At 37.2% G+C, this 16566-nt stretch overlaps 1 protein-coding gene across 1 annotated transcript in view; it reads left to right on the top strand.

Moving 5' to 3' along the window:
- SLC12A1 (solute carrier family 12 member 1) overlaps positions 1-16566 on the top strand; it is a 49628-nt gene extending 33062 nt beyond the window's left edge. The window contains exons 20-28 of the mRNA XM_088540334.1: positions 1758-1864; positions 2685-2767; positions 4986-5129; positions 7418-7549; positions 8100-8211; positions 10504-10590; positions 12527-12662; positions 15106-15173; positions 16255-16566. Of these exons, the coding sequence (XP_088396460.1) occupies positions 1758-1864; positions 2685-2767; positions 4986-5129; positions 7418-7549; positions 8100-8211; positions 10504-10590; positions 12527-12662; positions 15106-15173; positions 16255-16390 (1005 nt within the window). The 3' untranslated portion in view covers positions 16391-16566. The remainder of the gene's footprint in view (positions 1-1757; positions 1865-2684; positions 2768-4985; positions 5130-7417; positions 7550-8099; positions 8212-10503; positions 10591-12526; positions 12663-15105; positions 15174-16254) is intronic.

Genomic DNA, 16566 nt, shown 5'->3' with positions numbered 1-16566 from the left:
GCTGAGAAGTCTTACTTGTAAATGGAAAATGTCATAGAGAGAGGCATCCTGTGGGTACATGTATTTATATTGCAGATTATTTCATAAACAGATCTGGTTCCGGTCTTCAGAATTATCAAACAAGGCAGATGGACCTTCTGCTAAATGAGTAAGAGTTTATTATATGGAAAGAGGTACCTAAAGAACAACACGTGAAAGTCTGTGCAGCCTATACTTGGTATACTTCAAATTACATCTACAGATTAATATTGAATAATTGAGAATAATTTTGAATTAACTGAAAACTAAAAATGAAGCAAACACATGTTTTTGCAGTGAGAAGGTCATCTAAATAAAACATATCAGCAGTATTTTTCTATTATTATAAGGATACAGAAGATCATTTCCAACATTCCATTTAAGATAGCCTTACTGATCAAACAGAGACACTGTTTTCATATTTCACATTTACCTCTCACAGATATACGAATACTTACACATGCTGATACAAAGTGTGGTGAAATCTCTCATCCTTTGTACAAAATTCACTTTTGAAAGGACATTAGTGCAAACCAGGCCATTAGGGAATCAACTAACAGTGGGTAATAGTCACCTATTGGTAGCATACCAGGGCTCCTAGAATGCTTGCTAAATGAATGGTCCAATTGAGCAAGAAAAAATATTAAAAAGATCTCTTTGTTTTGTCAAAGCCTGACAAGGCTACTTCACCTTAGGCTCATACACTGTCTCAGTGGGAGTTCCTTCTGATGTTTTTTGAGAACTATTATACTCCAATGATCTCTTTTTCATTACTACTTTATCAGTGGACCACAAAGAGTTCCCTTCCAGCATATGAGGGGATAATCATCACTATAATGCCCTAAAAATGTTTCTATTGTTTTACTAAATAGCTATTCATTTTAATATAGACCATGTGGATGCACACGGTACATTTCCCTATCAGGAAAAAAATAAAAATATTAAAAAAAAGGATTAGAAAAGTTCTTTTCCATTTCCTTCTGCTAGCAGTAAAAATCGGCAAATTGAGTAACAACTTGGCAAGCTATGTACTTCTGGGTCTCCTCCCCATCATTTCTAATACACTGACTATTAATGTTTTATGAAAATTAGGTTTGCCGAATTCAGATCTGACAACTCTTACCTTTTAATTAAGGTTCTAGTTTCCACACTCAGTTTTGGATCTAACACCTTAACAAATACTGTGTTTTTTCTAAGTGTTATAAACTGTAATTTATCTTTAAAGTATGCTCAGCTAGTTATGGATAATATTTTGGAAGGAATACAACAATCAGAACAACAACCATTTCTAAACTAAATGCAAAAAAGTTATTCTTAAAAGGGTATCAATTCCACATTCTCTATCTTTAAGAGACTTCAGACACAGTTAAGCTATTGAGTATACCAAATCTGATAAAAGCTTTATGTTAGTATGTTAGTATAATAATACAAACAACATGGAATTCTCTCTTGATTCCAAGTTATTAAGCCATTTTAATGAGATCCTGTCAAAAGAAATGCAAATGAGTGCTAATTTAGCAAAACTACATTTCTTTCATCTAAAAATCATTTATAGTTGGGATGATTTAGAGCTAATCTTTCCACTTTCTGCTTGGGTATGGGCATGAAGGACATTCATGAAATGTAATCTCATTGTAAGTGTCTCCAGAACATTACTTCGGTTATCTTTTGCCATTATTTCTCATTTACAGCAAAAGCATGTGTGTGAACCTTATCAAGCAGTGTTTTAATATTGTTAGGCCTCAGGCTTGGGGAGAATGAAACCAAATACCTTGGTGATTGGATTTAAGAAGGACTGGAGAAATGCTACAGCTGCGCAAGTTGAGAACTATGTGGGCGTTATACAGTAAGTCACAGTTCAGCATGATTCTTTTTACTCCCTTTAGACTTGATTATAGCATTTCCATGCACAATACGATGTGTAGAAACTAAATAAGAAAATGCCTAGAGATCTAGATTCACAAGCTCTGTAGCAAAAGTTTCTACACATAAAAAAGTCTCCTTGGCTTCACACATCTAGCAAGATGTGCTCAGCAAACATCTGGCACTGTCAGAGCTGAAGTGACTTGAAATGCTACACAAAGAAGTTGCGCTGCTGTCAGCAGTGCTTTTGCAGAACTGTATTTTCTCACTCTTTGCAGGCAGAACCACAGAGAAAAACAACCCCAATGTACATACTTAGGGAATATAAGCACATCATGGAATTCTTTTAAGTGAATGGGATAGTGCAAGAATCCTTAAGATGTCGTGTGTGCCTAAGGCTCAGCAGCTCTGTGGGTTGGGATTTAGCTAGAAAAAAGTCATTTAGAAACAGGCTTCTCAAAGATTTTTGTTGAAAATCTGCCTGCAAAGCCACAGCATGTTAAAGAAGAACAAATGCACACTAAATTTTATTTTCTCAGAGAAAATATTTCTTAAAACATTGTCATAAAAGGACACCAAAAGGTAGTCTATTTGTTCCCCATGCGCAAGGACAACTCTTATGGCAAAGGAAAGTTGGCAGAATTTTGCTTAATTCTTCTATAATTTTACCAGGAACAGCCCCATATATGGCAATGCTTCCTGCCAGGAAGCACCAAAACTTTTGCTGATCTTCCCAAGTCATCTTTCATTGATAAAAGGAATATTCTTTCATGCCTTTTTTTCCTCCCTTCTTCCCTTTTCAGTGATACATTTGATTTTGAGCTTGGCATGATTATTGTCAGAATTAGCCAAGGATTTGATATATCTCAAGTCCTCCAGGTTCAAGGTATGTAGTGACCAACTAATGGAATTATATTTAATATACATATTGGTTGCATGCTTATGTATCTGTTTTTCCATACATTTTTGCAAATGCACCAAATCTTATTTAGAGATTCTGGATCAAGGAAATTAAATGCAAAGTGTCCAAAAGCTAGGAGTCAGTATGTAACTTTTTTTTTTTTTTAAAAAAAAAAAAACAAGTAGTGAAATGGATATCAAAAATTTCAGATTATCAGCTAAAAAGTATAAATGAGATATAACAGCAAAATGGCTAGAAAGGAATACCTCTCTATCAGGATAAGGAAGACTCCACATAGAATCATATTGTGGTATGTGGCATAGTTCCTAGACCTAAGGGCGGATTAAAACTTCTACCATACCGTGACAGCGCATGTTGTGACACCAGGGAGATGTGCTCTCTTTCTGGTGAAAAGAGCAAAGCATTGTTTAAGATGCAGGTGACTGTGTCTAAACAAGGGGCTTCTGAGACCTACATACAACCACTGCCTTTGTATTTCCCCCTTTAGGACCCAGGTGTCCCAGAGCCCCTGAGAAGGGAACGATTCCACATAAAACTCCATCAGAACAATTCGCAGTTTTTTCAGTAGGATAATTTTCCCACTTCCCATTGAGTTTAAGCACTTGATGAGAGAGATCAACCTAAGCCTGGAGATTACACCTCGGGTCCCACGTCCCCCCTTCCAGAGAGACTTTTTATATTTTAAATGACTTGCATGAAATCTATAGACAAGGAGCATAGGCAGTAACAACAAAGAACAGTGACTCTTTGCTGCCGCCTGCTGCAAATTTGCCTCCTAGTTCATCCCTGAGACACTGGCTGTTACGGACTGTTAGGGACAAAACCTGGAAAGAACCTAAGTGCCCTGTGCAACTAATTCAAATCAAAATTAACTTCCCATTAAAGAAGATGGATTATAAGACGGAGTAACTCCCCAAAACAACTCACCTTTAAGGACTAAAAGACTTCAGAAACTCCTTTAAAATAAAGGTCACAATATTTATCTGGCAGACTCCCTGGTAGCTTGATTTGCATGGAGAGCTATAGTGCAAAACTATAAGTATTTAAGAAAAAAATCAAACTGATCTCTGGTTTTTTTTTACTCCCTGGTGGTACCTCAAGGAGAAATGTCTACCTCTTTGCATGCTATATAAAGTCAGAATCTGTCTGAAATGTGGAAGGATCATTGTATTGCTTAAGAGAAAAACTGGAATTTTAGTTTTGAAAAGCTATTCAGTGGCTATCATTAACTCTAATTATCAGAAGCCCCTGGTTGTCGATCTGGATTCTAAGTAAAAGATACAATAGTAGCTGAGGTCCAACAGAACTAATGGAGAGTAGATGAGTAGTTTTTTGGAGGTTTTTTTTGTTTGTTTTTTTAAACACAATTTCCTAAATGAATTTACCTCACTCTTAGTCCATGTCTCACTTGAAATTTTCCTTTCCAATAAAGGCTTCAGCAGGCACTAATTACACTAGTTATGATCATCATTTACTCATTTCCATTTTTCCCCCCTCAGAAAGAGGCCAGCATTGCCGACATTTGCTTATTTGTATTAGTGAACAGCATAGTTTAGCTAAATCTTATGTCTCTGTAGCAAATACTGGAAAAAAAATTACAATACACTAAAATAATTCTGCATAGAAGTTGATCATGTATTCAGTGTCCTTATGTATTTCTGAGAATTACAAAGTCCAAAGAGCAAGAAACAACAATCAAGAAAATGATGTCCTTGCCTCATAAATTAAAGGTCTGGTACACTGCCAAGGGACGTCAAAGAACAGATGTCACAAACTTCAAAGGTAGCAGTAGGTGCCCTAAATAAAGGGCTTAATACATCAGCTTCTTGCTTTAGGAAAGCAGATTTCCTGAAGCGTTTTCATACACTTGGGGAGGGGGAGGAAAAAAGAGTAAAATCTAATGTAACTATAAAATATACTACTTCACCCCCATCTGATTTGTCTGGTTAAGAAAAAGGAAGTCCCATAGCAGCTGGACCAGCACTTTAGAACATGCCATTGCTGCTTCTTGCTACCTAGCAGTTTTAAACAAAAAAGCATTTAGAAGTTTTTCTGCCAGCAGTTTTACATTGTGTACTAAGTGCCACAACAGCAATTACATCACCATTATTTCAATAAGTGATTGAGCTTAAAATAGCGAGTGATGTGTCACCAGTTTCCTTACTTTCTTCCCAATATACAGAGGAATTAGAGAAGCTGGAGCAAGAAAGATTGGCACTAGAAGCTACCATTAAAGATAATGAATTTGAAGAAGGAAAACACGGTTTCTATAGATTCTTTGGAAAAGTCAGCAAGTTCAATATCTCAAAGCAAGAAACCAAAAAGGGTAAGTGCCAAAATGAGAACTCTTTCACCATACTTCGATTCATCATATCTTCACTGACTCTAAAGCCAACGCACCGGCGCCACACAGAAGCCTCTGGAACAGGAGCTAACCTTGTGCATACCTGCTTTAGTTGACCAGTAATTTGTAATGCAGCACAGAGCGAGTGTCCTCTGCTGGCGGGAGATCCTACTGTGTATGACAGAATTATTTCTTCTCATTTGTTAGATGAGGTTCACAATCCTGCTCTTATTCTGAAATCTGTTTGTCAAAAACAGCATGTGGTTATTTATGTTAGATTGACACAGAAAAAGCCTTTTACTTATATATAGGACATTTTACATTTTTATATGCAGGCCTTGCCCCCGCCCCCTAGCCCCCCTTTTAAAATACTGTATCAGGATGTATACATCCTCAGGAAGCATACAACACTCAGGGAAAAAACAGTCTCACTCTACCTAACATTCACACACAAAAACAGCATCCAGCTGCTTGAAATCAAGTAAAAGTGGTAACACAGCTCTAGGTTCTAAGGAAGATTTCATAAAAAATACAAATGAAGGTAGTAAAAGTACACATACAGCATGCTGTAAAATAATTAACACATAACCTAAACATATGGACGATAGAATAAAAATTACACACTCCATGTAGTAAAATGACATAGAAGTATACATGGAATTAAAGATCTCATTTCACAATTGCTAGGTGTAATGAGGATGACTCACCTGAAGCCATGTTTGTACACAGACAAGTATGTACTATTACATCTAGCTGTGCATACAACTTTTACAGGTATCAAGATGCTGTACAGGCTGGAAACATAAAGGTTATTATTCTTTACTTGGCAGACTTCAGTTCATTTTTACAGGTTTCAGTAGAATGTATTTTTATAGCAAATACAACAAAAATGTGCTTCTCTGCTTCAATTACCCTTTTGACTTAGTTCAGAAAGGCATTAAGGAAATACATATTGCACACTTTGGCTCCATATGAGACAGATGATATTAATAAATATTCCTGCCATGGAATAAATATCTATTTTGCTTACACATTGATCCTCCCCAGAGTTGTTGCATCGTCCAGCAGAGATGCTAGAACTGCAGAGAAGAGACAATAACTGTATTCGAACCATCTTGCCTGCACTCTAGGAATACTGGGAAACTGAACAAAGCATTTTCAGAACCTAGCAGATCAGAGCAAAACCTCTAGAGAAGCCTGTCTGCTCCACTTTAAACACTGCTCTGACACTGTCTCTTTGAAATCATTGAAAGAAAAGCAGTAATAAAGCCACAGGCTTCAAAAGATGGAATGGAAGATGATATTGTTAGCACATAGGCAAGCACTTACATTTTAAAGAGAGCCAAGCAAACAGCAAAAAGCAGAGTACATTTTCAGCACAAAGACCATCCCAAGTACAGGGCAGTTGCCATATATGCTTGTTTTCTGTCTTCTATTTTAGCTCTACTTGTGTTCTCTCTGTACCTCATTGGCTTTGTCTGCCATAACACACATTTTAGAGACTTATTTTATAGCAGATAGGCTTGTAAAGAATACAAATATAAATTGACATTTACTTCTAAAAAATCTATCAGATGTTTACGGTCTGATTTTTTATGTTTCAGTGAATTCTAGGTTCATTAATAAGAGCCAGAGAATAGATAATGACCTAACTCTTTTACAGATACTACAACTGATGACATAGTATTACACAAGCTCAAGCCTGTTGAAATTGGGTAGACTGGCGTACTAAAGGTCCACTGTATCTGCACAGGAAGTTTTGTAGATTCAGTGTATAAAAAATATGGCAGAAACAAGTCAGGCCCTGCGCCCTCAATATCTTGTTTCATAGTATATCCAAAAAAGAGGCCTTAAAGCAAACATTTACACACCTGCTGAATTTCAAACATATCAGCCAATCTGGTTCCTGTAAATAAATTTAACCACATATAGAACAGTTCACAGATTCAAGGTTTCAATTAGTTCAATACAATTAACAATGGTGAATATAATAAAACCTGCCAGATTATGAAAATTATCCATTTTTATGTTATATAGGTATTATAAACGCATTCTTTCCTCCTAAGCAAGAGATAAATATAGTAAGAGGAGACAACATTTCATTAGTCTTCTTTACTCCATTATTGGTACTTGGGAATGCAATCCTCCCCATACCCCCAAAATGTGTAAACAGAGAACTGGGGAGAATTCTCCTAACACTTTATGCTCCACCTGTCTCCCTGTTGCTTCACTTTCCAATGACTCTTCATATTTTTCTTTCCTCCTTGCAGAGAGCACCATTAACACAATACAGTCAATGCATGTGGGCGAATTCAACCAAAAGCTGCTAGAAGCCAGTACTCAATTTAAAAAGAAGCAAGGAAAAGGTACAATTGATGTTTGGTGGCTGTTTGATGATGGAGGTAAGGAATTTATGTAGAGAAAGATTTCTGTGTTATTAAACACAAAAAAATGTACTTAGCAACTTGCATAAAACCATTGGCATTTAGATTATGTAGTTATCTTTATACATGACTTAAATATTTGAAAATAAACTTGCACCCAGTGCTGCTTATGTGAAGGATGGAGTTTTCTTGTTTTGAGGGGAGAATGTAGGGAGGATGGGGCCAAACTCTTCTCGGTGGTGGCCAGCAACAGGACAAGGGGTGATGAGTACAAGTTCAAACACAGGAAGTTCCACCTCCATGTGAGGAAGAACTTCTTGACTGTGCGGGCGACAGAGCCCTGGAACAGGCTGCCCAAACAGGCTGTGGAGTCTCCTTGTCTGGAGATCTTCCAAACCTGCCTGGATGCCACTCTGAGCCACGTGCTCTGTGTATCCCTGCTGGAGCACGGGGTTTGGACTAGATAATCTCCAGAGGTCCCTTCCAACCTCAACCATTCTGTAGTTCTACAGTTTTTCCATGCATTGCACTGACTTGATCTCCCTGCAATTTTGTGTATTTTTTTCAGGTCTAACAATCCTAATTCCTTACATTCTAACTATCAGGAAGAAGTGGAAAAGCTGCAAATTAAGGATCTTTACTGGAGGAAAAGTCAATAGGATTGAAGAAGAAAAACTAGTGTAAATATAACTATTTTCATTCACTATTTAAAGAGTTTGAATTGATGTTGAATATAAGGCATGTATACAGAAAGCTGGGAATTCTCTGCACAACTGTTTTTTTGTACTGTGAACAGTATTAAAAAAACATGCTTCATAGAAAAGTGCTGAATTTATAGTATGGCCTTCAAGGATCAGTGTAAATGGTTATTAGCATAGGAAGTTCATACCCAACAAGTTTTCTCATTAATAGCTCATATTCCCTTCTCTAAGAAGGCTCTGCAGTCTTTAATGAAAATATCATTAGTTTTATAGGATTTACAGAAGACTTTCCAGTTGACAGAAAATAAAACTGCACATGAAGCTTCTCAAATGCACATACGATAGACAGATAGCCCATATAAATGTGATTAACATTAACAAGCTTTAAAGAATTTAAGACTAAGTTGTTTTTTACTTATCTTTTCTCAAAAGTCTTTATTTCTTAATCATTTTTGCCTTCAAAAAAAAACCCAAACGTGCTCCTATAAGTTCATTATCTTTTATTCCAAAGCACTTTACATACTAGAGGCACAGCCATTTCATCACCTGTGGAAACACAGGCAGCTTGGCATGGCACTCAGGAACTGCTCAACTATGCAGCAAGTCAAAAACAACATATCTAATTAAATTTCAGTGGAAAATACCCAGGAGGGGTGCAAGGACAGGAATTAGAATTTAGCCAGTATCAACAGGATTACAACACAATGACTCACAACAGCAGTTTTCCACAGGGAAGCTCCCGTGAACTTGTGCTTTCACATAAAACATAAAGTTGATGCACACTCTGTTGTGGTACAGATTGTGTATGGATTATCCCCAATATCCCACACTGAGGTAAAAGAGATTTAAAAGTGATCATACAAACCATTCTTATGGCTAAATACAGCTGTGCAGCTCCTCCACGGGCTGAATGGAAGTGCTCTCCACTCCCACACTGTCAGGAACCTGCCCATGCTCGGCTGTTTCAGGGCAGCAGCTGCCTCCTAGGCCTGATATCAAAGCCTGGGGTTTGGACACAAGGCACTGAATTTCACCTAGAGAGAAAGCTAGAAGTTCTCACATCAAATGAGATTTTTTTAAAGCATAGACCTTTACGCATGCAGTTCCAGTATCCACAGACACTTCTTTTTCTATAAAAGCCAAATTCTAATCCTAAGTGGCCAACGTTGCCAGTATGATCTAGCATGTCATAAGAAAAACAAATACATATATTTTAACTTAAACATCAGTTCTCTTCAGCAGAATATTCTATCATACACAGCAGCCTCAGAAATACAAATCTGGAGGGCATTTAGCTATTCTGTTCACTAGTCAGATCTAGTACAAGAATATCCAAGTACAATTCCACTCATTGTATCTACCAATTCAGAAAAAAAATTAATCTGGACTTTTGCTTATGTGCAATTCCCCAGTATTAAAACCTTCCCATAAGAGCAGAGACATTGCTGCTCTTGGTGTTCAAAACGGGTATTGTCTAAAATCCTGAAGTCTTTTATACAAACACTGCATTCAAATTATAAAACAAAAACAACTATGAATTCTCAGGTCACAAACAAAAATGAATTTCTATTATGGTCTGTTCCTAGGAAGTTTATGACCTTTCCAAATTACAGAGTTTACATACCAAAAAAAAAATTCCCAACCATACTTCAAATAAATGCGGAACTGACCTAACCCTCTGCAATCTGAGCACAAAACTCTAAAGCATTCCTTCTGACCATTGGGTATGAGCAAAGCTTAAAAAGAAAAAAAAAAAAAAAAAAAAAAAAGGATATATATGGGTTCATACATAATACTGAAACGATATAAATTCACATATGAAAAAATGTTGCATGTTGAACTTTCTGGATCAAAATTTCTCCAATGCATACACTATCAGTGTACATACTCCACGCATAACATTTATGTAATCACAGAAACCTTCATTAAGTATTGGGAAGTTCTGTCCCACAGTGTTTTCATACATTTAACACATTCCTTCATATTTCAAGCCTTAGCAAATATTTGATCAAAGTACCTTTCCTTCCTAAAATGTAAACCCCTGTCAATTTATTTCTATTTTTTGTGGTTTTCGCTGATCCTCAGTTCAGTGAGTTATATTGCAGCAATCTGGTTGTGTAATTGGAAACGGAAACATTAATCATAGTTTTTGAAGTAATTTATCATATAGTTAACGACAGAATTGCATTTGATATCTTAACTCATTTATGAGTGCTCTTTGATTCAAGTCACTCAAAAACATGGTGATGAAACGTTACCTCTTTTTTTCAGGATGGCTTCACTTCTAAGTAAATTCAGGATAAAATTTGCTGACATTAATATTGTTTGCGATATCAATATGAAGCCCAGCAAAGAGAGGTAAGAAACATTACCAAAACCTATTATTTAGCAGCAGCCCTTTATCAGCAGCTTTATGTTAATCATTAAAAAAGACAGAAAAAAAAAGAGATAACAATATAGAAATTTCATTGCAATCATTTTCTAAGAATCTACAGCAGCAATTTTTTAAAGCACAATTCAAAGGGTCTGAACAATTGGTAGTTTTTTCTTTATATTGGAATGATAAGATATAATTTTCATATAAAGACCAATTAGCCACCATAGTTAAGAGTCATAAATTTTATGGGCATCATATCATGGCTCTTAAGACCAATTTAGGTAGCAATAGCCTTCATTTCACCATACTGTTCAACTACTGTTCTTTCACAGACCTGCTGACTCAGCCAGCTTGGTCTGTGCAATGTAGGCACTGCACATCATTCAAAATCTCCAAGATTACCTGGTTTCAAAAGCACAGTGTTATAGAAATAGACTATTCCTGTTTTATTTACAGAAAAGTATATGGTACTTTAATCTGGGAGCAGGTGAATCCTAATGCAATTCACAGAGAGCAATAGCTCTTGTTCTTAAAGACCTGCTGGAGATGTTCTTGCTTTGCTATATGCTTCTATGCTATCCTCCACCCCACCCCATTCAATACCTGCAGGTATCACAGTCAATGGGCTTCCTCAGCACAGTGGTGCAATCACAGGCTACTCTCAGTCCCACTCAAATTCACTAGTGCTCTACAAGGCACTGGAGATTTTTAGTTAGGAGATACAATTTAAGACATTAATGTTATTATATACCTGCAAGTAGCTGAAGTCCACATTTTTATTAGTCCACTTTTGATTCCTCAGTTAATATTTTCAGTTATACAAACAGTTGTGCAAAATATGATTCTTTTTTCTTTTTTCCCTAGCACTGATCAAGTATTTCACAATGCAAACAGCTGAAAGAAATGCACACGCACTATAAATCAGAACAGAGTTTGCATTTAGCATTAACATAAAAAGCAAACACATTTGCCACATCAGCACTGTCAAGAACAAGTGAATACTGTGACCAGACACTTGCCAGACCACTGAGTTTCTCTCCCAAATGGCATACATTTATTTCACTAAGCAGATTATTGTTATCTTACCCATAGAAACAGGCACTGAGAATGCAGAAAGCTGGCAACTTTGCAATAGCAATGCAAAACGCTATCACAGGCTTTAGCCCTGCTCCTGACTTGCTGGCCACATAGCAAAGTCTGACCAGTACCCAGGCCTCCCGTTTGCCTTCCCAGAGTCACCTATCAAAGAGCTAAAAGAAACACACGTGCAGTGACACAACAGAAGAGCCTTAAGAGCTCTATGGAAGGGTAGAAATCTCCAGTGAGGGGGCAGGAAGGAAAGCAAGGAAGGACATCATCCTTTTCTGAACTACATCAGTCAACGATTTAAGAAACAACCCCATATTTATAGAGAAAAATGTGTGGAAGAGAATGAAAAACAATCTGAACCTCGAGTAGGAAAAAAAGTCTACGGCACTGCCATGGGAGATGCATTTTGTCTGTTTCTCCATGTCACTAAAACCAGAACAGTAAAGCTACTGATAAAGTCTTTGCTCAGGCTAACTTTAAGACAATCTGAGTAACAACTCAGTATTTATTAGGAGTCTCATATTCACTAGTGACCAATACACTGCATTTCAGAGCTACTACAGGACTACAGGTTGGCTACAAACAGGAAAATGCAGCAAATTTCCCACAGCTGTAATCAGGCAAACGCTGTCTCTACCCTCATGTAACCTCAACATAATAAAGTGGCACAGACATAACTTAGGGCACAATGTAGCTCAGAACAGTTAAGGATTTAGCATGTTTTTCAGTTACAGTTCTATAGTCAACAAGGCCTGCCATACCCAGAATATCTCTGAAATAGTAAGTTTATATCCTGCAGTAAGGCCTCCTTTATAATTCCTGTTTCAGCTGGAAATTCTTTGAAGAGATGATTGAACCATATCGCCTCCATGAAAGCTGCAAAGATATAACAACTGCTGAGAAATTAAAGCGAGAGACTCCATGGAAAATTACAGACGCAGAGCTGGAAGCATTCAAGGAGAAGGTAAAACCTTGCCCACCTTTCTACACTTGTTCCTTTTCTTAGGATGTAGACTACATGTTTGAAACAATTAGAAAGTGTGAAATAACAGATACAGATTTAGAAACAAATGACATGTATGAATATATCTGATATTCAGAAATTGGATTTTTATTGTAAACACTCCAGAAGCGTAGTATGACTGCATTATTCAGCACTGTGTACGATCTCACTTGGAGCGCTCTATAGGCATTTTTGTGTCATTTTCCAGAGTGATGATAAAAAGCTCAGCCCACATTCAGAGACAGATTAAAGTCAGCTATACAAGAAGCTACAGAGCACTGCACTGAGCTTACTCTGCTCTGCTTTATTAAATTGCTTCACGGTTCTAGAACTTGAAACTTTTAAAGGGGAGGTTTAGACTTATCCATCCATATACCTCTCTGAACATTTTTTATGCAATAATAAATACATACTGGGACAACACTAAAGGATTGCTGAATGGAATTAAATAATGGAGGATTTTAGCTGCAATATCAAGTTGAAGAGCTTGGGTCTGTATTTCAAGACAAAAAAACAAATTTTGTTATCTGAAAGTGCAACTACAGTTCCAGCATTCACTACTCTGGGAAATTTAGAGATGAATCTAGACCCTCTGATTGGCTCTCTGAATTTATCCAAAGCAGAGATTTAATACAGATTCTTACTTCAAAGGCAGAGCTAAGTCCAAACCTGCCTACAATGTAAAAGTTCTACGTGCAGTTTGGAAGCACTCTGAGGTTGATGTTACCTGATCCATGTGATGAATTAGAGCCTAGGTTTCTCTTTAGCTTTTTTACAACGTACCTTTTGAGCAGAGCTGTGAAGGCCTCATCAGGGCAGTACTGACAGAATACCCACAGTGCCGCCCTGAAGACACAAGTCTTGCAAGTCAGAGAACTAATCTAGAGATCTAATTTATGCTTTCTGCTGGATTAACCCAAGTGTAGTGAGTGTGTAATTATCTCTACTTTATGGTGCTGGTAACTCCCTCAGTACAGCAAGGATTGTGAGTCAAAGCTCAGAAGTGCCAGAGGTCACAACCTGCCATATTAACATAAGCTGAAATCAATGATGATTTGAGATAACGCACTATGCCACAGACTCTAGCAGCCATGAAGCAGACTGACAGCTCACTGCATCAAGCTTTCTATAGTTTTAACAGCCAACAGAAAGCTAGGGTGCACAGCTGAAGACACAACTTTTCAACCACTCAACATAAATCATCAAAATCTGAGAATGAGAGCATTTTTAACATCCCAGCATAAAATATGGTGAAAATATACTACCAGACATACACACACATGTACAAAAGCAGCGAAGATGCAACAGGAAATAGAACAAATAAATACATCTTTAGCTTGGTCTTGTCCAGATCCAAAACTGAAGAAGTAGGGGGAGGAAAACAAACAAAAAAACCCAACTCCTCTGAAAGCAATCAGCAATGTGAAGATGCCAAGTCCTTCTAGAAAAATAAGACCAACAAAAAAAATTCAAAAAAGTTTTTATTACATACCCAGAAAGGCGCATCCCTCCTCCTCAGTGCTAAGTCATTCCAGGAACTTTGCAGACTACACTAGAACACATTTAAAACTCAGGAGAAGATTGGTGGCACCAGTAGAAGTAAAAGGTTAAAACTAAACCAAATCTTCTGTAAAGAAGGAAAGCTTCTCAGAAATCTGACTGGGAAAAAGGCAGCTTTTTACCTTCTCTGGTAAACAGACACCACCTGGCACACATGCTACTCTGTCCTGCTCTTTTGTTCTCTGTGACTTGTGTTACATTTTAAAAGCTTTGAGAGGGTGAGCAGGACTGTAAGGGAATCTCGACTGAATCTCAAAGTAACAGACATTTATGCAAATCGTAACAGCCCATATAAGTAGATTATATATAACACAGTTAATTCTTTTACTCTGTAATATATGGAGACCTTCTTGACTTTTGATTAAGAGAAGAATTTCTGCCGAGTGGCAAGGTGGCTATTTACATACTGCTGTACAGCCCTGGTGGCACGGCAGCTGGACACCACCAAATTAGATGAATATATTAACTGCCATCAACAGATAGCACAAGAATTTGCAAGCAGCTCCCAAGCAACTATACTCCACAGCCAACAAATACGAAAAAATACAGTCTGACACAGTCCTGGCCCTGTGCCAATACAAAATAAACCTCCATTCCCAGGAAATCTTACACAGTTGTCAACAATCCTGGTCCGCAGATAGCAACAATACTGAATAAGGCACATGCCCTAGGCAGCCTCATGTTTTCTTCTCTCCATCCCTTTGGTCCACAGAGCCTTCCTGGCTTCCAATGGTGTCAGAACAACAGCAAAAAGTCTTGTGGGTAAGGGGTAGTCTAAGTAGGACTAACTGGTACTGATCTAACTGATTTTTTTCTTTTTTTTTTTTTTTTGGTTTAAAAACAGAGTTACCGCCAAGTCCGTTTAAACGAACTCCTACAAGAACACTCTCGGGCGGCTAACCTGATCGTCTTGTAAGTTATACAATTTTGGTTTTAGCTCAGAGAATCATATATTGCATGTAGAGATTTCTGGAAAGACCAACAGAAAGTCTTGCTTTCAGACAGCAAAAATAACCTTGTGCTTGAGAGAAAAAAATAACCTAATTTAAGCATCTTTTGAGGAGTTAAATATACACTGATGGTTCTCTGGACTGTGCTGAATATGAACCTTACCTAATAGTTCTTCATAGCTTAAAGCAAAGTTCTACTCATGAAAATGTGTTGAAAACATCATTTACACCTCCAGCTCTAAATTTTGAGTGTTATGCCTTCTTACTCACCTGCCAAAATCACACATTTTCCTTTCATTTCCCATAACTATTAAAAAAAATATTCAAAGTTAGAGAAAGGATTGTTTTTGTTTGCACATCATTAACTGAGTGCTTAGCCAAATGAACTTGAAAACATGTATAACTGAATAAGTATAATGCAACCACATAAAGAAAAATCAGTCACCAAGAAAAAAATACAAAAACCAATGAAGCCATTTTCAGAATCAATTTTGACAGAGCCATATTTCTCATAGACAATCTGAATAAATCAGTATTTGTGCTGCACAGATAAACCTCTCCAGCTCTATTAACTCAGTCTACAAAGATCAGATTATCACATATGTTTACAGCAAATTGAAGCATAGTGTAAAACCCTCATCTTGCAGTAATTACACATGCAGAAATGAGCTGATGGACTGCCTAATTTTGCACGTGCTATACTTTTCTTCTCTGTTTTTTACTGTATTATCCATGGGGTTTATGGTCCTGAACCTGAAAATGCTTCTTTACCTATTTAAGGTTGCTGTCACAAGGACTCCATGGATTAGAGTGCAACTAATCATCTTAATGACATTAGGCTGGTGACCAAGAGTTTGCAAGATTAAGGCCTAATGGTACTTTTCTATTTTACAAAAATAATAAAGTCACGTAGCCTGATCAAAACTATTCAGTCTGGTACAGAAATAGTTGACGTTTTCTACTTAATATTTAGTGAGATGTATATTAACACAGCTACCACTCTCTTTATAATAGTAATTTTATTTCTCTTTCTATTGAAACAGGAGCCTCCCAGTGGCAAGAAAAGGAGTAGTGTCTGACCACCTATATATGGCTTGGCTAGAAATTCTCTCAAAGAACCTCCCTCCAGTCTTAATGGTTAGGGGCAACCACAAAAATGTATTGACTTTCTATTCATAGTGCAACTTATGAATGTAGAGTATCCCAGGCTTGATTTCAACACATGCATTTTAATGACAATGCTCTAAGGACACACGTATCCAAAACAGATCTAGAATTCGACCTATTAACAGATTTTTCAAAAATCCAAGGCATAACACAATGGGGAGGTAGACAAGAAAATGTGACCAGCTCCT

This window comes from Tinamus guttatus, unplaced genomic scaffold (assembly GCF_059628265.1).
Source record: "Tinamus guttatus ecotype Peru unplaced genomic scaffold, ASM5962826v1 Tinamus_guttatus_pri_ptg000004l, whole genome shotgun sequence".
Classification (NCBI taxonomy): Eukaryota; Metazoa; Chordata; class Aves; order Tinamiformes; family Tinamidae; genus Tinamus; species Tinamus guttatus.
The sequence above is the reverse complement of the archived record's forward strand: the minus strand, read 5'-3'. Positions and strand labels throughout refer to the sequence as shown.